The sequence below is a fragment of the Prionailurus bengalensis genome, chromosome D4 (genome assembly GCF_016509475.1).
Source record: "Prionailurus bengalensis isolate Pbe53 chromosome D4, Fcat_Pben_1.1_paternal_pri, whole genome shotgun sequence".
NCBI classification, from domain to species: Eukaryota; Metazoa; Chordata; class Mammalia; order Carnivora; family Felidae; genus Prionailurus; species Prionailurus bengalensis.
Window position 1 is genome coordinate 12,494,935 of NC_057359.1, and position 21,955 is coordinate 12,516,889.

A 21,955-nucleotide genomic window follows, 5' to 3' on the forward strand; every position below is an offset into this window, starting at 1 on the left:
GTTGGGGGGAGGGGTTCCAGCCCCTCACATGGAGCCTACTTGGGATTCTCTCTCCGTCTCTCTCTGCCCCTCCCCCACTCACTCATATGCTCCATCTCTCTCTCAAAAAAAAAAAAATAATAAGTAAATTAACTTAAAAAAAATGCAAGGGGAGGCAGACTGGGGAAGGACTATGAGGTATTCATGTTGGGACCTGTTAAGTATGAGATAGCTGTTAAACATCCAAATGAAAATGTTGAGGTGGCCGTGAGATAGAAGCATCTGGAGTCAGTGAGCAGTCTGGGCTAGACATATAAATTTGGGAGTCATCAGGCTATACGGTTGGTGCTCCAAACTACGGGACTGGAGGAAATTACTAAGGGAGAGGGGAGCTAAGACGACACAGCTTGAGGCACTCCAGTGTTCAGGGCTCAGACAGACCAAAAGCAGCAGCAGCACAGGATATAGGTCAGGAGCTGCCAGTGAAGGACAAGGAAAACCAGGAGAATTTGGAAACCAGGTGAAGGCACATGAACAGGGCTTTGATGGTTGAACAGGAGTTCGTTAGGCCAGGGCTCCCCAAAGCGAGGTCCCAGACTAGCAGCATCACGATCGACATCTGGAAACCTGGTAAGAATGTGCAGAATCTGAAGCCCCAACCCAGGTCTACCAGATCAGAAACTCTGACAGGTGGGGGCCCTCCAGGGGATTCTGAGGCACCCTCAAAAGTTTGAGAACCACCGACCTAGGCACAAAATTGCCTGCACAAAACCGTAAAGGCCACTAAGAAGAAAAAAAAAAAATGGTCCCCACCACGTTCTTTCCTGGAAGAGAATTTTTAAAAGACACGCTTGGTGCTCAAAGCGCTCACTGTAACCCCTCCCTGACATCACCAGCCCCAGCCCCCAGACGCCAATTTAGAAACCTACTAATTTATCATGGCTCTTTGGAGAGGAGGAATGCCCCCATTTTACGGGACACAGGGAATCCTGAGAACCAGGCATGCCAGACATTCCACTGCTTAAAAAAAGGGGGGTGGTATTCCAGGCTTAGCATTTCTGGGCCCCGAACGCCCAGAGAATACTGAGAACGCGCTGAGATACAAAGCTTATGTCACCAGTTTCCGAGCTTTCCTCTAGGTTTTCCTAGGAGAATTCCACCCTTTTCCATTCTGGGGAGAAGAAGTTAAAATTAGGGCCAGCCTGCAGCCCTGGTGTGCCAGATGCGGGGAAGCTGTCCCCAGAAATAAGCTGGTTCCCACCGCGGATGGGCGGGGCGGGGCCGGGCGCCTCCAGTCCCAGCCCAGCGGAGGGGCTGCTGGAAGGCCTGCCCCCCTCCAAGTGTCTGCAAGAGGTCTGGTCCCGAGCTTTAAAACCCTGAGCCAAAGCCTTGCATCCCGACCTCTCCTCTCCCGGCCAGTCCTAGCTGGCTTTTCAAAAGTGTGCAATTGTCTCCTTCCCGCCCAGCCCAATCCTCGCCCGGGACCAGCTGTGCGCCGCGCCGGCTTCACCCGGGACGCGATCGAGCGGCGCTCCCCAGTCAGGCACCCCCAGCTTTCCGCTCAGCAACCCGAGCCGCTCCGCAAACTTGGGCAGCTCCAAGTGCACGCTCTGCCTCTCGCCTGGTCCGTCCCCGGCGCGCCCGCTCCCCTCCACCGGGGCTGCCGGTCCCAGCGGGCCGGTAGCTTGCACCCCCTTCGGGTCGCCCTCCCTCCCCGAAGCCCGACCATGCTGCTAAGGGGCGTCCTCCTGGCAGTGCAAGGTAAGTGCGAGGACCCAGGGGGACCCCCGGGGGGCGCCCTCGTGACCCGCTCCCGCAGCCCCGGTGGCCGGCTTGCCGTCCTGGGCTGGGCTAGCCGAGGGCGCCCCGGGATCCTCTCCGACAGCCGTACCCCTCTCCGAAGCCTGGAGTGGTGCTGCGGGTGCACGCAGGGCCCGCGGGGCAAGCGCCGGAGGCGGGGAGGGTGTAGTGGTGCACCCCTCTCGCGCCCCTCCCGCGCGCATTCCCCTCACTTTCACCCCGTCCCCCCCGGGGCGCCCCGAGTCGGTGCAGACGCTCCCAGGCCGAGCCCCAACTGAAACTCGTTTTGTGCCCGCAGCCCTGCAGCTTGCGGGAGCCCTGGACCTGCCCGCGGGTTCCTGCGCCTTTGAAGAGAACACCTGCGGCTTTGACTCGGTGCTCCAGTTTCAGCCCTGGCTTTTAAACGAGGAAGGTAAGGGGGCTCCCGAGCCACCCGGGCCCCGAGGTGAACTTTCCTCCTTGCTGGTTGGCTCTTTCTCAAGGGCAATGCTATCTTGGAGTTAAATCCCCTCCGGAGGAAAAGTGTGAGTCATGGATCCTCCTTCCAACCTTCAGCTGTGCGAGGCCGAGGAAGACGTGGGGGCGGGGATGCCCTTTGTTTACCTGGCCCCCGGGTGGAAGCGCTGAGATTTTCGCTCCCCCTCCCCCGCCCCCCAGCACTTCCTAATGGAAGGGAGAAAGGGACACAGCTACTGACTGTCACCCTAGCTGTGTGCCCTCTGCAGGTTGTCAGCCTCTCTGGTCCTCAGTAGACACCTTTACGAGCGGGGAGAGTTGGATGGGAGGTAGTTCTGTTCCCACACTGCAGAAATGGTTCCCCAATTCTGTGATGAGACCTCCGTGATAAGAGCTCGTGGTTACGCTGTGCCTCAGTGTGTTGCTGCTGACTTCATCCTCGTACTTCGGTTGTGTTTGCAGCCCAGCACTTAGCAAAGGAGGAAACGAGTCCATGACTGTGTGCCTGAGGTCACTGGGCTGGAGGCGTTCGTTGGTCATCGCCTCACCACTACATACTGTTTGGGTTCTGGTGACAGTTTAAATGTGGGTCTTCGAATGTTTCTTCTTGCCCTTCATTATGTGGTAAAAACACAAGCAGCCCTCCAGCTCTCCACAGCAGGCCCTGGGCTCACCCTCTGCTTTTCTTTCCCCCCGCCTCGGTGAGCCCATTTGTAGAAGCCTGACGCCCCAGGACATTTGGACTGGGGATAGCCTCCTTTTAAAAACACAGCAGCTTAAAGGAGATCAGCTTCCCCTCTGAGCTGTCCTCTGTCCCCAAGGCGTCCCAGCTGGCTTCCCCGGAGCTGGGTGGAGGCCACACCCCTGCTTCGCACGCACAGCCTGTCACCACAGCTTGCTCTGGCCCACGCTTCTCTTGGGCTTCTGTTGGCCTCTCGGACCCTCACGGGTGGGCGATATTACCCCGTTTTACAAAGGTGGCCATTTCAGTCTCAGAACGGCCAAATGGCTGGCCAACGACACATGGTGTCACTCCACAGCTGGCCCTGAGCTGTCTAGTTAAGGGGAAGAACCTGGAAGGAAGCAACTCAGTAGCAATCTTTATTTATTGCCAACAGTTGCCAGGTCTTCACCGCTACAGTTTACTTCGGGATGGCTGGGGGAAAAAGCAACCCCTGACTTACTACCTGAGGGGTTCCGACCCTGCTGATGGCCTTGGGAAGGTCTCTGTCATCTCGCCACCCCACCCTTTCTTACCCTGTTCCTGCTGTGGGCGAAGCACCCTGAGAGACCACTGGATGTGGACCGTGGGACAGGCATTATTCCCTAGCACTACCAAGCTTCTCAGGCTTCAGCTGCACAGGAATTACCTGGTGTGCGTGTTACACAGATGCTGAGCCCCTCTCCCTCCGCCCGAGTACCAGATTCACTGGGCCTGAGAATTTGCATTTCGAACAAGTTCCCAGGTGTTGCAGCTGGTCTGAAGACGATGCTTTGAGAACCACTGACCACAGTGTGTTTTTACACAACACACACATGCACCCATTCACACACCTGTCCCCCAGTGCTGGTGGCCCTGAACAGAGCGGGAATTGGTGAGAAAGGGCCACTGGCGTGACGCTGAGACTGAAAACCTGCTTAAATCTTGTGCCCTCAACACACCTCCTGCCTCACCCTAGTCCTGGCCCCAGGTGAAGGACATCAACATCACCCCTTAATCCAGGAGGCCCAGTCTCGGAGCCCCCACCCCCAGCAGGGTGGCTCCTCACGGCCTGCTCCGGGGTCAGTGGACGCGCCACAGCAGGCTGAGCTTAACCCGCCTTCCAGACCCACAGGAAATGCTGGCTTGGCCCGTTTGCACCCAAGTGGCAGTTAAACAGCGCCCCTTCGGGGAAAACAGGAAGATGCTTATAATAGGAGAAGGTGATTATGGTTTAATAGTATAATGGAAGCACTGTTGCTTTCCTTCTAGCTTTCTTTCTCGCTTCTAACGGCCACTGCTTTCTGGCTCAGGATCAGGACTACTAGCTTGGCTGGGGGGAAGTTAATTCATTCTCCTCTGAGCCTTCCCGGCAGAAGACAAGAGGCAGGGTAGGCCTCATTCGCTGGAGAGCAATGTTTTCCAAAGGCCAGAACTTGGACGCGACCAAGCGCCCTCCAGAGGGGCAGTGAGGTGTGCGCCTGCCGAGAGGCCATCGCTAAGAATTTCCGTTGTAAACCCGTTCTTGGGTTGGTCAATTAAAGATGATAAAATCAGCAGAGGCGGCAGTTTGGCAAGCTGTGGCCAAGCCTCTCTGCAGATTTACTTCAACTTGCTGCAGGAATCCTTTGAGACTGGTTCCATCCACCGCCACGTGTTGGGTACACCATAGAAAGTTGTAGGTTTCAAAGACCTTTGCCCACGAGTATTTGGCATACAAATGGCACTTTATGTCCTTGGTCAGTAGGTTAATTTGCGGGGAGGAGGCCCAGTGCAGGGAATTAAGTAGGGAAACAAATCTGCGAATTGGAATCTCATCACAGGAAAATCAAATCTGGGGGTAATTGTGTCAGGCCCTTGCTCAAAATATCCCTCCGCTGCCCCAAATTGTATGTAAGGTCCGCTTCTGTGGTGCCTTTCCAGTATTAGGTCTCTAAGAGTCTGTCATTGCAATTCCAATGTCTCTAGTTCATAGCCGTCTTGAAATATACTTGATCTCCACTGGGCATGGGATGGCTGAGTTTTGACCAGTGTTGTTTGCTTGGATTGTGTACCACAATGGAGGGTGCCCCCAGAACAGGGCGGGGGCGCCAGTGCCGGTGATTAGATGCTGCAGTCCAGTCTTGTCTACTTTCTAGATTTGCTAACATTGCCCAATTTAGTTTAATTTCCCTCTACACTTTTTGGAGAATATTTTTATTTCCTCTAAGTTGTCAAGGGAAGTGAGATTATGTTAGACTCAAACTGGAATTCACGTCTAAATTTTAGGTTTGAATTAAATCCAGGAAAGAAGAGATCTATTTAATCCTATAAAAATCTTCTTTATTCCTTCATTCATCCTGTTTAAAAAAAAAACAAACTTGTTTATTCATTCACAGTTCAGAGAATACTGGAAGCTCTTTGGACAGTGGTCCTCAGGTGAAATCGAGACTGTTGGTTCCATTTACCCAATGCCAGCTGTGGGGGCAGAAGCCCTTTGGCTGAGGATTCTTGGAACCCAGTAAGTTGGCCTCACACTGGAAGAGTCACAATCAAATGAATCATCGGGTGAATTTTGGCTCCACTCCAGGCTGTGGACACCTTGGCTTAGCACCTTTAACCTAACTCTATAAGGAAGCCATTGGAGGAACTGAGGAAGGGGGGGAGGTAAAAACCCAGTCCAGGTACCGCTCCTTAACTGGAAGCTGAGAACGCTAAGCCCCCCAGAGGAAGGCAAATAAAGAAATGTGTTAGGTGAATGGGCGATAAACAAGGAAATTCAAAGCACTTGTTTGTAGGGAATGCGTCTTTTGCACAACAGTGGGGGTCGGGTTTGAGGAATGGCCTAATATGGAAGAGTGTGGATGGTATTTGTGCCTCGGAGCGAGTGATGCTATCTGAGGCAGGAAGACAGGCTACAAGGTTTGGCATTACCAGGGGGTAATGTGGGGGACGTGGTAGAGTGCGCTGAACTCACTTTGTAAGTACGCGCATATGTCTTTCTGACGCCCCCGCTCTTTATCCAAACCCATTTCTTCTCTCTTACAGACACTTTCAGCTACTTGGCCATCTGAGTTTCGGTTCTGTGCTCTGTCATGTGCCAGTTATTATTTAAAATGATAAATCCCACCTGATATTCCACCTACAGCCAAAAGTCTGCCTGGGAGCCCAAGAGGCCTTCTTGGAAGAGGGAGACCAGTCCTCCCTTCCTGTGAATTACAGCTCTTTTCCTGACTCTGGGAGAATCACCTTAGCATCCCCCCGACACCACCAGTTCGTCAGGTAGTTCCCACCCCCATGGGCCTGCTTAGACCCGAGTTGCCTCTGCCTGTTGGTCTCTCAGTACCCTCTCAGTAGAAACACACTCCCATGTTGTGTGGAGACTGGAAAGCAGCACAAGTCTGGCGTATTCTTTTGATGTCCCTTGGAGAGACAGTCAGTCCCAGGAAATGGCCAAGTTACTCCTGCAGTATCACATGCCTCTCCCTGGGGCTGCCCTGGCTAGTGCTGCTCTCAGGTTGACCATAGCTGCCGTGTGCTGTGCCTGAGCCCAGCTTGACTCTGCCCTGGCCCTGCCTAGGATCCTAGGTCTAGAACTGGGCTTTGGAATTCATCCAGTGCAACCTCCTCATTTTACAGGGGAGCATGCTGGGGCCCACACAGGCTGCCAGTCATGGTCACGGACCAAGCAGGGGACAAGGCCTCACTTCCTTGGCTCTCCACTTGTTCTGTGCTCCAGCCTTAGTGCACTTCTCCTAGCATCCCTGTCACTATGGGTCCTGGGCCCTGGAGCTTTGGTGTATTAATTATAAAATGTTGGAAAGTCTTCATCAGGGAATTAATTATATATTAAATACATATAGAAGAACATGGGTTCCAAAGGCACAGTGCTTTGGGCCTAGCAAACCCATAAAGCACTACATGTTATGCCATCTTGTGTATGGATTCACTCTTGCAGAGCTGTAGACATCCCACCTGCCTGTAGTCTTCAGCATACAGAAAAAGACCTGGCATATCGGAGATGCTCAATAAATATTTGTTGAATGGATAAATTTGCTCAATGAGTAATTCTAGTATTGGATGATTGAAAAGCCCTTATGCGTTTTCATCTGTGCTCCCGGTTCATTCTGCTCCTTCAAAGGTAATTCTTCATCTGTCTGATTGATGGCATGGAGTCTTTAATGAGAGTCCTAGCCAAACTGATCTCTTATCCCCTAAGCTCTTGGGCAGGTCCCTACCCCTCGGCCTCCCTGTCCATCAGTCTGGGTTCTTGGTTTCTCTTACCTGGCCCCTCCACTTGGGATTTAACCTGCCTGGACTGGTTATATCTGCCTGCTCCTCCCTGTCTTGACTGACTTTTTTGGACATAGGCTCTGACAGGCCAACCCCCTTCCTATCAAGGCCAACACCTCATCTGGGTTTTTACCCTACTCAAATTAGAGTTGCCCAACAGGAAGTGGCTACCCAGCTCCTGTCCTCACCCCCCATGAAGCACCTTAGGAGTTTTAGGATGCTTCCCTTCTCATAACTGCACAAGTCAGCTGTGGTCACCATATGTTGGGAGGAAAAAAAGAATCCCTTGTCGTAGGACTTTCTGCTCTCATTAACACCTTCAAATCCCCTAGCATACGGTTAGCATGTTTTGTGACTTGCATCTTGGCATATAGTATTTATAAAAAATTTGGATTCTTAAAATAGCACAACCTCCTTGCTAGGTCACCCCAGCAGTGGACCTACTTCTATCTCTTGTTAAATAATATTTGATTGTTAAGAATTTAAGTGAAGCCCCATTATGTCAATGTAAGTGATGGGTATCTTAATACATACAGCTGGTAGGTAGTTACACATGGTCTTGACATCTTGGTTGTTCTTTGTATATATCAAATGTGTTTATAAATATGTCATGTATATGGGAACATATCAGTAATTACCAATGATATATATATGAAATACCTACAGGAAGAAGGTAGTGCTTAACACAGATGAACATATTGCTAATGATAAATGAGGAAGTTATTTAAAAGCAAGGAACTTTCACAGTATATCAGAAGTTTCTGTTGTATGTATTAGGCCATGCCTAGTTAAGCAAAGCAGAATGTCTTATGTAATTTTGGCAAAGCATTCCCAACAAAAATTAAGAATTTATAGAGAATTCTCATACTATGCATTAAACCAGTGGTTCTCAACACTGACTGGATGTTAAAATCACCTAAAAATTTCTTTAAAAATTGTCATGTCAAGGTCCCACCCCAAGAGATTCTGATTTATTTGGCCAGAAATAAGACCAGACTTGGCATAGTTAATCAATAAACAAACACTAACAAACGAACAAACTCCCTAGGTGATTCTCATATGTGCCCAGGGTTGAGGACAGTGCTTTGTAAGGACTGCCAACTGTCCACCCCCTCCAGATGTAAGAAAGAAGAAATGCCCTCTTGTAAAGAATCCTTTGAATCTGGGGTGCTTGTGTGTCTCAGTTGAGTGTCCGACTCCTGATTTTGGCTCAGGTCATGATCTCACAGTTCATGGGTTCAAGCCCCATGTTGGGCTCTGCACTAACAGCTTGGAGCCTACTTGGGATTATCTCCTTTCTCTCTATGCCCCTTTGGCTCATGCTTGCTCTCTCTCTCTGTCTCTCAAAATATACAAATAAACCTAAAAAAAAAAAAAAAGTATCCTTTGATTCTCAGTTGCCAGGAGAACCTGCACAGTGCCTAGAGTAGCACTCAAGGCCCCCCATGATTTGCCCCAAATCATAAATCTGCTCCCTTCCCTCCTGTTAATCTCTAATGTGGTGTTTGTCAACACACCCTTTAATTTCTTGCCTTTTTCTGTATTTGTATTGTTCTTCACATCTGCTTTCTGCTTTTTTATTCCCCTGATCCATCTTGGCCTATTGAAATCCTACTCTCCACCCCCCACCCCGCCCCCCCATGCCTTAAGGTTTGGCTCTTTTTGTTTTTAAGTGTATTTATTTATTTTGAGAGACAGTGGGGAGGGGAGGGGAGGGGGGGAGAGAGAAGGAGAGACAGAATCCCAAGTAGGCTCTGCACTGTCAGCACAGAGCCCAATATGGGGCTTGATCTCACAAACCGTGAGATCATGACCTGAGCTGAAATCAAGAGTTGGACGCTTAACTGGCTGAGCCACCGAGGTGCCCCAAGACCCAACTCTTTCTTGAAACATTCTCTGAGTTTCCCGGTAGATGAACATCTCCCTCCCCTCCCTTCCCCTGGCCTTCTTCACTTCCCACTGTGTGTCTTCTCCTTAGCCCCTCCTTGTCAGGGTCCCCACCCCTTCACCTGGCCAGGACCTTACATCTTTGAGGACAGGGATCACATCCTCTCCACAATGACGGACAAACAGCATGTGGTATTAGCAAACACTTCAAATATAATCAATCTCTAAAGCCCTTGTTGAGATTAATAGAAAAAAAAAACAAAACAAAAAACCAACCCTTGCCATGTTCCCCTGTGGTAAAAGAGGTTGTGTTTAATAATCCTTCCTACTGTAGGACTTCAAGGACTTTGAAGGCTAGTGTTTTAATTTCCAAGTATAACAGGGAAGCAGTGTTTCAGCTTGTCTCACCCGCAGGTGGTCTGTTCCATCTCTGACATACCAAGGGACAAATAGCCCTTGGATTATTGACTCATTACAGCTACCTAAGACCCTTGATCCTCTGTCATCACAAACAATCACAATGCAACCTTGAGAGTGACACTGCTTGGTCTGTAAAGTATTTTTAGCAAAAGATTATCAGACTTTAAGTTAGCTTTTGAGAGCTGTTTTTCCAAAGGAACTCAAGTGTAAGACACCAACAGTAGCAACCCTGATGGATAAAAGCGGGTAGAGATATTTGCTCTTTGAAGAAGCCCTTGCATATGGATGTGGTAAATGAGAAAACCAAAGGATTGGGCTTATGATTTAGTGAGATCTGTCAGAATATTTGCCTCCTCTACGTTATAAGAAAGTGATTTGTGTTTTGGGTGATTCTGAGGCAAAGAATAAGATAATAAAACGGAACAAAATGTACCATAACTTCATAGTGTCATGAATGAATCATACATTTTACAGAAAAAGCATCTAAGAATATCCATTCTACCAATGCGCATTTGGAGTGCCTATAATCTATCAGGCATTATATTAGTAGTCAGAGTACATAGAGAACAGGGAATACATACATGGCCATGGTCCCTGCCCTTGGGACCCATATACCAATAGGAGGAGACACGAATCTGTAATTATGGTAGAGAGCAAACAGAACTGTACATAGTCAAGGATCTTCTTGTAAACAGCATAAGTTTGCTATTTAAATAAAGCAGAAAAGAAGCTTATTGGAAAAGTAGCAGCTTTCGGAATCAACAGGAAGTCTAGAGAGCTATATTTGGGCAAGAATAAGGAGTGCAAAGTGTAGGCAAGACCCTTCTGGAGGAACCATTTGTGTAACTTTGTTACTGGTCTGCTGGACCTGCCTGTTCATTATTCCTGTGGACAGTGGGTAGTGATGTGGCCTGCTAACCAGTCTAGTAGCTGTGAGGAAGGTTGATTTGAGGGAGATATGACTGGCAGTGGGGAGGCTCATCAGGGGACAATCCAGTGGTCCAGCTGAGAGTGGATGAGGGCTTGAAATGGGACAGGGGTAGCAGGAATGAAAGGGAGAGAGTAAATAAAATACCAGAAAGGGGACTAAATTGGCAGGACTTGTTGATTGATGGGGTGGGATGAATCAGAGGGAGAGTGACTCCCTGGCTTCTAGGTGGGGCAGCTGTTTGGTGGTGACCATAGTTGGGGGATTTCAGGAGCGACATCATGTTAGGGGAGAAGGTGTGTTCCATTCTGAGTTGCATGGGAAACATCCAGGTGGAACCCTTTGATTCAAGAATCTGAAGGTCAGGTACAACCTGGGCAGGACTATGGCCTTGGGAATCTTCAGCATGAAGACAGCAGTTGAAATCTTGAGCAGGAACGAGATCATCCAAGGAGAACCATCTCGAGGTGGACCCTTGACCTCACCGTGAAGATTAGGCATCCAAAAGGGGTGGTGGAATGAGAGATACAGGAGGAACCAGGAACCAGGTGTGTGTGAAGAGAATTAGGGAAGTATAGGTCACCGGAAGCCAAAGCAATTCAAAGTTTCAAGAGGAGCATGTGACCGACAGGGCCGAGGGCGGCACAGAGGTGTGCGTAGAGGACTTATCTGTTGGAATTGACATTGTGGTTTCCATGGAATGAGGAGGACAGACCAGGATACCCTGGTGGAAGCATGAGGGGCAAGTGCAGACAACAGAGAATTCTTGGCAAAGAAATTTGGGTGTTCTCCCTTTCTTAGAGAGAGATTCAACCAGACCTACCAAAAAACTTGAGATGACAGGTTTTTGTTTTTATTTTGTTTCACTTTTTTTTTTCTTTCTTTTAGGGAGGGGAGACTTGAGTTTGTTTATGGACTAAGTGGAAAGGACCAGCAAGAAAGTTTCTGGAGAGAGAGGGCCATCTTCATTAGCTCTGCATTAGACCCAATTTCCACTTGGATAATTCAGAAACGTCAAGAATATATGAATCTCACAGACCCATGCAACCCAGGAGCCCTCCACCAAATGGCTCAGTAACACCTGAGTGTCAATTTTAAAATGCAGGAAATTTTATTTCTACTGTAAATGCAGAGGATGTAGGAGGTTAGGCTGAATCTGTAGTACTTACGATGCATCCTGGAACCCACTTAATAAGAACCAAAAACAAACCTTTCATACGTGATAGGGGAATCTTTAGGTATAAGAAAACTTTAATGGTGATGTGGATTCTCTTTCTTTAGAAGAATGGTTCCCAGTGAGAAGTGTGACATGAAACCTGACGAAATAGTTATACGGTAGCTTCTTACATAGCCAGGTTCCATGATCCACAGGTAGCATTTCATGGCATGTGCCAAGGACACTTGTTGTCCTTATCTCTGACCTGCATGACAGTTCTAGGGGTGGTTATTATCAGTTATTACCGTATTTTTCAGATGAGAAAGAATGAGATACGGAGAGATTAAGATAACAGGCCCAGGGCAACACAGTTGGAGAGTCAGGATATGGACTGCAGCCCACCCGGCTACAAAGACTTGAGCTTCTCTTGGCCCTGGGCTCCCTCCCATCAGTGAGTAGGATGATGCCTTTGTACTTACAGAGGTCAACCCCAAGGACGACTGACCTGCAAGATTTATGCTTCTCTAGAGATAGTGGAAAACCTCTGCAAAATATTGACGATGTCCTGACATTCCAGCTCTGGGGTTCTGGGCCCCAGCTACACCTGCCGTGCGGTGGTGAGCCTTTGGAATCAAGCAGGCATCGAGCAGAGATAGAGAAACGTAATTTTACTTATTTTTGTCCACAACAGATGAAAGTTTACTTTTGGAACCATTTTAAGGATTCTCTTGTCAGTCCTCAGTGTAATCTTGGCAGAGAACCTGGGGAAAAATTTATAGCTTGACCTAAGACACTTTGGCAATCCTAAGGAGTACTCCTCAACTTGAATTCATCCATCCCTACAGTGAAAGAATCAGAAGAGTACACAGATAAGTGTATTTTTTGCAAGCCAGTGGCCCCCCTGGACGAGAAGTTTGGTATGTACGCATTCTCTTACTCTTAACAGGATGGTAGTGTTGCTCTACAGCAGTGTGACACAGAACTTAGGTCTATGCTTAGAAAAATTTCCATTCCTTATTTGACAAACTTTTGCTTCACTGCCAAGGAGAACTCAAGTGTTATTTGGGGCCATGCTTATAAAAATGAAGATGACTTTAATATGCTTTAACTTCACCGAGAAGCTACCTTCTCTGCTCACTAATATTGTATGACTGAAACCATCTTGCCTGAAACTGTAACTTCACATTTCTTTTTTTAAGCTTCTACAGATTTCTTCTGTGTTTGTGACTTTATTAAAAATGGATAATAGAGAATGTTTCTTTGAAGGGTGTTATGACCGTGCATTAGTGCATTTTAAAATATAAGCTTTATGGAAACCCTTTGGTTTTCCATTACAAATCCTGAATCTGAAATCACACCATTGTTCCTGAAGACTGTTTCCCTTTTCCACAAATTCTGATGAGGATAATGTGAGTGAAACATTAATACCTTTTTTTTTTTTTTTAAGTATCAACACTGGAGAGCAGACTGTTTTGAACTCACGTTTCATACTTAGGAGTAACTGGGGAAAGAAACCCAAATACATCCTAGGTTACTTATTAGTTTTGCAGATTTTCATCTTTGTTGTCAACATAGAAGTCAACAAACTACCTACACATAGTTCTCTATTAAATACTGTATAATAAAAGAGAAACGATATTGAAGATTACATATTTAAAGATGTATAGTATAGGGACACCTGTGTGGCTCAGTTATGCGTCTGACTTCGGCTCAGGTCATGATCTCCATAGCTCGTGAGTTTGAGTCCCGCGTGGGTTTCTGTGCCGACAGCTCAGAGTCTGGAGGCCACTTTGGATTCTGTGTCTCCCTCTCTCTCTGCCCCTCCCGGTCATGCTCTGTCTCTCCCTCCTTCAAAAATAAATAAACATAAAAAATATTTTAAAAAATAAAATAAAGATGCATAGTATTGACATGAAGTTATGATTCATTTTTAGTCTCAGGCTTATGGAATAGAACCTCTTTGTTATCCATATACATATGCTTTAAAGGGTGCTAAATTTAAAAGGACACTGGCAGTTGTAGGGCGTAAACTCCGGGCTGGTAGACCACGCCATTTAAAGAACGTATCAATAATTACCAACAATGTCATGTTCATGTTTGAGCCAAGCGGCCTCTTGTCTGTCAAGTATGCTACTAAGCATCTTTTGAGAGAGAATAAAGGTGACTTATTTGTCTAACAGCTCAAAGCGGACAGCTCAGTTGCTAAGAAAGTTTCTCTGTCCCTCCAAATATCTGTCAAGCCTCTGCCTCTCCACAAACTCAGCTACTTACAAATAAAAATTGCTGGAAGATGAACAGGGTGTAAAATGGTTTATATTTTTAATTAGCTCCATTCATTTATCATTTTGGTTATCAGGAAGTCACTCATAATTGTGTGACTGTGTCCCTGTCATAAAATAAATTTGGACATATTTACGAGGGATCTCTTGCTGAGCATAATATTAGCCTAGTAGTCTAAGAATTCTTAGAAAATTAATACATCTTGGAAAAATAGAGACTGTTCACTATCATCCTGTTCAAATGTGCAATCAATCATGGTCACACACAAAAGACACTGCATTTTAGCCTCAAGTGATTGGAAAACTTTTTCTGGGACACATTTGACAAAGGTAGCAAAGAAGAGAGAACTGCAAGAATTCAGAGTTCCAATCTCCTTTAGTCTCCATCACCAAACCCTGGGTGCGTTCCAGAATGATTTGCCATCACAGTGCTACCTTCAGCTGGGAGCTGAGGATGGTGTGTGGCACATTTTATTTAAATATTTTGAGAATGGACATATCAGTGATCATTTTTTATATTTATCCTTAAATCTCATTTCAGAGTTGCTAAAAAAAAAAGACCCTCAAAGACCAAAGTTGTATTTGCAAGGATTTACTGAGCACTGGCTGATTGTGTCGGCACTGAGCCAGTAAACCTAGAAGAGAAATGAATAATAACAATTATTTTATATAACATTTATTGAGCAATTATTATGGATCTCTTGCATGTATAATCTCATTGACTGTTTACAAAGACCCCATGAGGAAGACACTCACTATAGATGAAGAAAGTGGGGTTTATAGATTTTTTTTTTTAACATACCCAGAGTCATGGAACAAGCAATTCATGGGGCCTGGATGTTAACCTGTGTTTGTCTCCACAGACTAAGAAAATAACCATTCTGCTATTTTCGTTTTCTTTTCCCACTCTCCCTTGTCACGATGTCTTAAAGGATCTTTGTAATAGAAATGATAATAGTAGTTACAATAATAGATAACTCTTATGGAGTAATTTCCCTCATTTATTGGCTGTTCCGTATGTTTGATGTTATTAACTGATTCAATTCTCCCAATATCTCACTAAGTTGAATCTTATTTTCATTTTCATTTGAGGGTTCCAGAAAGTGAGGCATACAGAAGTAATATAACTTGCAGGTCACAGACATTCTGGGTGGCAGGGCTGTATCTCATAAAAGATTTTTTTTTCTTTTATTAATTAATTTATTTTAGCAGGGGGAGGGGCAGAGAGAGAGGGAGAGAGAATCCCAAGCATGCTTCTTGTTGACACAGTACAGAGCTTAAGGTGGAGCTTGAATTCACTAGCCCTGAGATCATGAACTGAGCCAAAATCAAGAGCCAGACACTTAACCGACTGAGCCACCCAGGTGCCCCTCTAAGAGATTTTCTGGTTCCAGCCTGTGTTCTGTGAAGGATACAGCAGTTATAATATTCATTTATTTTCACTACACTTTGAGGCGAGAAACATTTCTACTTGAGTTCTGATGTGAATAACTGAGAGAACCAAGTGAGGACATTACTTCTTCCAGATTCTTCCATACACAAAGGCCCTACCACCAAGTAAATTCTAATTCGAGGAAATGCAAAATTAATCTTTTCCTTTAGAAATGGCATGGGGCCCTAGGACAAGAGAAGAATTCCTGGCTGGTTCCAAGTTCTAAATGAATTACTTTGGGAGCTTCTATGAGAGTCTTTCAGGCACAGCATCCCCATGACTGCCCTTGCATTCTGTGGACAGATTCCAGCAGAACTTGTGTTTCTTGATAACCTTATTGGTCTTGTTTTGAAAATGAGTCAAGTATTCTCATGCAAAAAAAAAAAAAAAGGATAGAGAAAAGGAAAATGTAATATTTGTCTGCTTGGGATACACAAAAAGACATTAGGGGCTCAAATTGGTAGAGATGTAAGCAGGAGTTACGATACAAGCTGAAAGACAATGAGACCCTTGGGATAAAGGCAGATGGTAAGCTCATCTCTTTCTCTCTCTCTCTCTCTCTCCCTCTCTCACTCACTCACTCTCTCTTTTTTTATTCTGTAGTGGGTGATGTCTGTTGACCCAAGGGATATGAACATGCATCTCTCATTTAATTCTAACAGCGACTCAATGAGGAAGGCACTCTTAACAGGCAAAGACCCTGTGGGGTAGAGAGTTTGTCTTGCAACTTTTCCCAAGTCTGTTCCATAGGATGTGAATATGTTTTAAAACACCACGAGATAATGAGTGTCTATGGCCTATTATTCAGAGTGAGTATTTGAGCTTAATTTTATTCATTTGACATCTGCCTACTGTGCTAGGCAAAGACGAGTAAAGGTGCTTGCCCTCAGGACACTTGCTGATGTACTGGAAGAAATTAGATATATGAACAGTAACTATTTAATCTGTCATTGAGACTAGGGCCTAGCAAGGAAAATGTAAAGGGTCCTGGGAGTTCAGAGGTTAGCAAGAGCTGGCAAGAATGGGGCTGAGTGGGTAAGAGGAGGCTTCTTGATGGTCCTTGAAACACAGTGGGATGTGACCAAGGGGGCATGGCTCTTAGGTCACGTCAAGTGTCAGGAGCAGGAGAGGCCAAGACAGGAAGTGGGCAAACAAGGGACCTGATCTGGAAGAAGCATGCAGTCTCTTCCGACAGGTGTGTTGGATGCAGAAGGAAAAGGACATTAGTAAACCTGGTGTTTGTCACTTCTCCTCAAGCCACACGCATGCAAATAAAAACCAGAAAGCTCTACCTTGTTTGAATTTGTAGCCTTGGCTGCAAATGCTGAGGACAGTTGCCATCCAGAACCGCTACACCACATAGTCCCTGCAGCACAGCTGCTCTTGCCCAGCCTCGGAGAGGGTGCAGAGATCACGGATGGTTTAATGTAGGCGGAGGACAGTGGTGGACAGTCCCTGTTACCACTCTTTGGACTCTGCATCCGGCCACTTCGGGCAATAACTGACCCCTTGATAAAATGTTCTGGCTCAACTAGAGAAAGGCATGCTTTTCAATCTTGAGTTTTGACTAAATAAAAAATAAAATCATGAGTATCCAGCAGTAAAAGCATAGCCCTAGACCAGTGGTTCTGTATCTGTCTACTAAAATGCCTAACAGACACTGTGCTGAGAGGGTCAATATTCAACTCTTAGATGACCAATCACTGACTTCTGCAGAGCCGTAATAATATAGTATGGAAAACTACTTATTCAGAACCTCAGCTGTGGTATAGTAACAATGACCATTAATTACTGCGTTCTCGATACTGCCTCTGTGTTATCGCTAAACATCATTATAGCTTTGTATGATTTCTATGGCTATCTCCATTTTAAAGATGCAGCACCTGATAACCAGAAAGGTTCCTCAGTGTGTCCCAGGTCACACAGCCATAAAAGGGATTGGTTGGATCCACATGTGTCTGCTCACAAATCAGTGCCTGTTCCATTGGGTGCTCTCCAGGAGTGAATAGGATTCCAACGCCTCACGTGTTGACCCTCTTGACAAACTTTTCGCCCAAACCAGCCTTTTTGCCTGTTTGTCTTTGCCATCATTCATCTGAACCATCTCTCCCAATCTCCCTTGAGGCTGGGGATTGCTTTGTGTCCCGAGCACCTGGCTTCATCATGGTAGGCATTTAATAAAGGTTTATTGAATTCTTCCTGTTTACCTCATCTTGCATGAGGCCACTTCCTCTTTCCTTCTAGTCCTCCATGACTTGTTCTCTGATGCCAAAAACTACTCCATTCCTCATTCGTCCTGGGAACCAAGTGCCATTATCATAAGCCGTTACCATGTCCTGCTTCCCAAACCAGCTTTGATAAAGTAGAAATGAAGAGAAAGCTTCCACCACTATATTCCGTTCCTTAGGTCTTCAAAACTTGAAGGATAGATTTCCTCATCCTTTTTCCAGGAACCTTGTGGTGGCTCACAGCTCTGTGAGCTCAAAGAGATGCTAACAGGGCTAAGATCAAAGGCCATGTCCCCATGAAGCCTGCACGGCAGTGCCTGGTACCCAGCTCGCAAGTACATCTTGATTCACTGGTCAATGAAGTAGGTGAGGTGTGTGGCTTCTGTGCCTGGGACCCTCTTCCCTAGACCTTCACCTAGCTGTCTCGCTCTCATCATCCCAGCCTCAGCTCAAATGTTGCCTCCTTCCCTCAGCACCCTATCTCAAGTCTGACCCCCTCACGGTCACTACCACATCACCTGATTTTAATTGTCTCTAGAGCACCGTGGCTCTCTGATAGTTTTCTTGTTTATTTAAGTGTCTATTGTCTGTCAACTCTGTTAAACCGCAAGCTTTGTGGACAGCAAGGAACCTGTCATGTGTCACTTTGGACTCTCCTGTGCTCTGCACAATGTCTGCCACCTGAACGACACTCAGTAACTATTTGATGAATGGATGAACAAATCTTAGTCACTGTGAAGATGCTGTCTTCGAAACGTATGAAGGCCAAATGCATCAAGGATTGTTGAGTGAAAAGAAATACCAGATGAGCCCAAGCATCACAGAGACGTCCTCCAAAAGTGATGTGTTTTCCTCAAGGAGGTGTTTAGGCAAACACATCAGATAGAGAAGGTGAATTTTTCAGTTACCCTTTGGCTCTGCTGTGATGGTGTCACCAACTGTCACTTTGTCTGCTGGCTTGAGTGAGTGTCTACTGGGAGAACAGGGATGTATTACCAGACACGGGATTTTCTTCTTTTGACAAATGTAGAAAGCAATTTCCTGCAACAAAGAGAAGACATATAACATTTAGAAACAAAATTCTAAGATGCTGCCCCAACACGAGTAAGAAGATGTGAGTGTGTGCATGTGAAGTGTAAATCCGCAGCTCGTCTGTGGTCTAGAGGGATTTTTCAGAAAATTGGCTAGTTCCTCCTCTTCCTGATTGTGTGTGAATTATTCAAACACTTGTCTCAATTTTCTTCTCTTCTCCTAAGATAAGCCAAGCTGGTAACTGACATCCATTATGGTAATCACCCCAGATCACGTGGAAAACATTCTCCCTTATCACAGATTTTTCTTTTACAATGCCAGTGACATCGTAGCCAGCATGGGGCTCTTGAAGCAGTTTGAAAAGAAATTGCCAAATTATGGGTGTGAGTATCTGGCCATAATTCTCATGCATTCTCATGAAAATGCACATAGCATGTTGCATTTCTGTACCCTTCTCTCTCTGGAGGTATGTGATGGCCAGTGTCATTACCAACACTTAACATCTGTGTTCCCCAAGTCCTGCTTAGACCCACAGCTGTCGTTTATTGTGAGTCCCTGTGGGCATTACACACGTTACTTAGTCTCATCACACAATCACCCGCTGAGGTGGGTGGCAATCTCTCCAGTTCCCAGATGAGACAGAAGTCTCCCATGGTTAAATGGTCTGCCTAATGAGAAAGAACGAAATATGGCCCTTCGTAGCAATGTGGATGGAACTGGAGAGTGTGATGCTAAGTGAAATAAGACATACAGAGAAAGACAGATACCATATGTTTTCACTCTTAGGTGGATCCTGAGAAACTTAACAGAAACCCATGGGGGAGGGGAAGGAAAAAAAAAAAAAGAGGTTAGAGTGGGAGAGAGCCAAAGCATAAGAGACTCTTAAAAACTGAGAACAAACTGAGGGTTGATAGGGGGTGGGAGGAGGGGAGGGTGGGTGATGGGTATTGAGGAGGGCACCTTTTGGGATGAGCACTGGGTGTTGTATGGAAACCAATTTGACAATAAATTTCATATATTGAAAAATAAATAAATAAATAAATAAATAAATAGCCTGCCTGGTGTCACCCAGTTAGAAATGGCAGACTGGGGCAAGAAGGCTTATCATGGTGTCTGTCCTGCCTCTCAGCACTCTTGAAGCACTGTCATTAGGGGCACCTGGGTAGCTCAGTTGGTTGGGCATCCAACTTCAGCTCAGGTCACAATCTCACGGCTTGTTGAGTTCGAACCCTGCATCGGGCTGTGTGCTGACAGCTCGGAGCCTAGAGCCTGCTTTTGATTATGTCTCTCCCCCTCTCTACCCCTCCTCCCCTCACGCTCTGTCTCTCTCTCTCTCTCCTTCAAAAATTAATAAACATAAAAAAAAATAGAAGCACCGTCAGTAGTTTTTGAACCCCTCTTAACGTGCTTACCACTCTTTCATTTTATTGGCCTTATTTAAGGACATACCTTTTCCCTCCTATCATGCTGTGATTCTAGAAGGTAGCATGCAAGTATGTTCCTTCTCTTAATCCCCTATATGCCTTTGCAAAGTGCTCTGCACATAATGAACCAGGGACTGGGACTAGGCTAAGGCAAGTGAGGCACTCACATTGTGTGCACACGTTAAGAAAACACCATAAAAAGCCACTCATCAATATATATAATATTTGTTGTTGGTGGTTTATTTATTATTTTATTAATTTTTTTTTTACCTTTTGATCTCCTTCCCCTCACCCTCTGCCTCTGGTAACCACTGATCTGTTCTCTGTATTTGTGAGCTTGTTTTTTTTGTTTTTGTTTTTTTTAAGATTTCACATATAAATGAGATCATATGGTATTTGTCTCTCTCTGTCTGACTTGTTTCACTTAATGCTCTCACATTTCATCCATGTTGTTGCAAATGGCAAGATTTCATTCTCTTTTATGAATAAATAATATTCCATTGTATAAATACATACCATAATCTGAGTACCTATATATATTCACACATATAGACATATATAATGTTTCATTATGTATATACCTCATAATTTCTTTATCCATTCATCTATTGATGGGCACTTGGGTTGCTTCTGTAATTTGGCTACTGTAAATAATGCTGCAATAAATTTTGGGGTGCATGTGTCTTTTTGAGTTAGTACTTTTCCTTGTTTTGGGTAAATGCCCAGAAGTGGAAATACTGGATCATATGGTATTTCTATTTTTATTTTATTTTTTTATTATTTGTTTTATTTGAAAGAGATAGAGTGTGTGTGTGTGTGTGCCCATGAGTAGGGGAGGGACCAAAAGGTGGGGGGAGGGGGAGAGAGAGAGAGAGAGAAGGAGAGAAGGAGAGCGAGAATCCCAAACAGGCTTCACAATCATCACAGAGCCCAACACGGGGCTTGATCCCACAACCCTGGGATCATGACCTGAGCCAAAATCAAGAGTCGGACACTCAACCGACTGAGCCATCCAGGCGCCCCTGGTATTTCAATTTTTAATTTTTTGAGGAACCTCCACACTGTTTTCCACAGCAGCTGCACCAATGTACATTCCCACCAGCAGTGCACAAGAGTTCCCTTTTCTCCACATCCTCACCAGCACTTGGTTCTTTTCTCTTAGAGAGTAGTCATTCTAATAGGTGTGAGGTGATACCTCATTGTGGTTTATGATTTGCATTTCACTGATGATCACTGCCACTGAGCATCTTTTTAATGTATCTATTGGCTATCTGCACATCGTCTTTAGGGAAATGTCTATTTTAAAAAATAGAAAAGTAATACATAAGTTCCATGGTGAACAAAATATCAAAATTTTCAATACAGATAGTCTCTGCCCCTGCACTTGGCCTTTCTTGCCTGGTCCCAGTCCTTCAGGAGCCCTTAAAACACGCTGAACAAATGGATTGTAGAGCTGGTGTCTGGCTTTGTGAGCTAAATCTGCCACTGATGATCCCGTGAAATATTACCCCTCAGAGCTCATTGATGAATCAGATGGACTAAAGTTCTTGTCCTTTCTTGCTGTCAGTCTGTCCATGAAGATGTTGATTCAGCTGTGCTGCTCACGCCCACCTAAGCCTGGAACAGCCCCTAGAGTCCAGCTTCCCTACCAGCCTTAGCAGTGGTCTGCCCAACAGGGAGAGTTTTCTTAGAAGCTCAGCTCTAAATTAAAAACTGCCCTTGGTTGTCTAAGAGTCTAAAGTTCCTGGAATTGCTGTTTCGTTTTGTTATTTTCTCCCCTTCCTTATTCTTGTTATTTCAAGAAATGAGAATCGTTGTTTTGAAAGAGCAGATCATGAGATATATAAATATGTGCCTATGTGTATATATAGACATGTCTTCTGCACTGTCCCCACCCCTCCACCAGGGCCAACCAGATACCAAGAAGCAAAGTAAATATTTGTGAGTTTATTAATTGGATTA

The 21,955-nt window shown here is 45.6% G+C and overlaps 1 protein-coding gene across 2 annotated transcripts in view; it reads left to right on the forward strand.

Annotated features, from left to right (window-relative positions):
• The first annotated feature begins 1,059 nt into the window (after positions 1 to 1,059).
• The window catches only part of MAMDC2 (MAM domain containing 2), a 154,383-nt gene continuing 133,487 nt past the window's right edge, over positions 1,060 to 21,955 (forward strand). The window contains exons 1-2 of one of the 2 annotated variants that reach the window (XM_043566928.1): positions 1,060 to 1,740; positions 2,078 to 2,191. In XM_043566928.1, coding sequence (XP_043422863.1) covers positions 1,707 to 1,740; positions 2,078 to 2,191 — 148 coding nt within the window. In that variant the 5' untranslated portion in view covers positions 1,060 to 1,706. The remainder of the gene's footprint in view (positions 1,741 to 2,077; positions 2,192 to 21,955) is intronic. The other variant, XM_043566929.1, reaches the window with a different exon arrangement.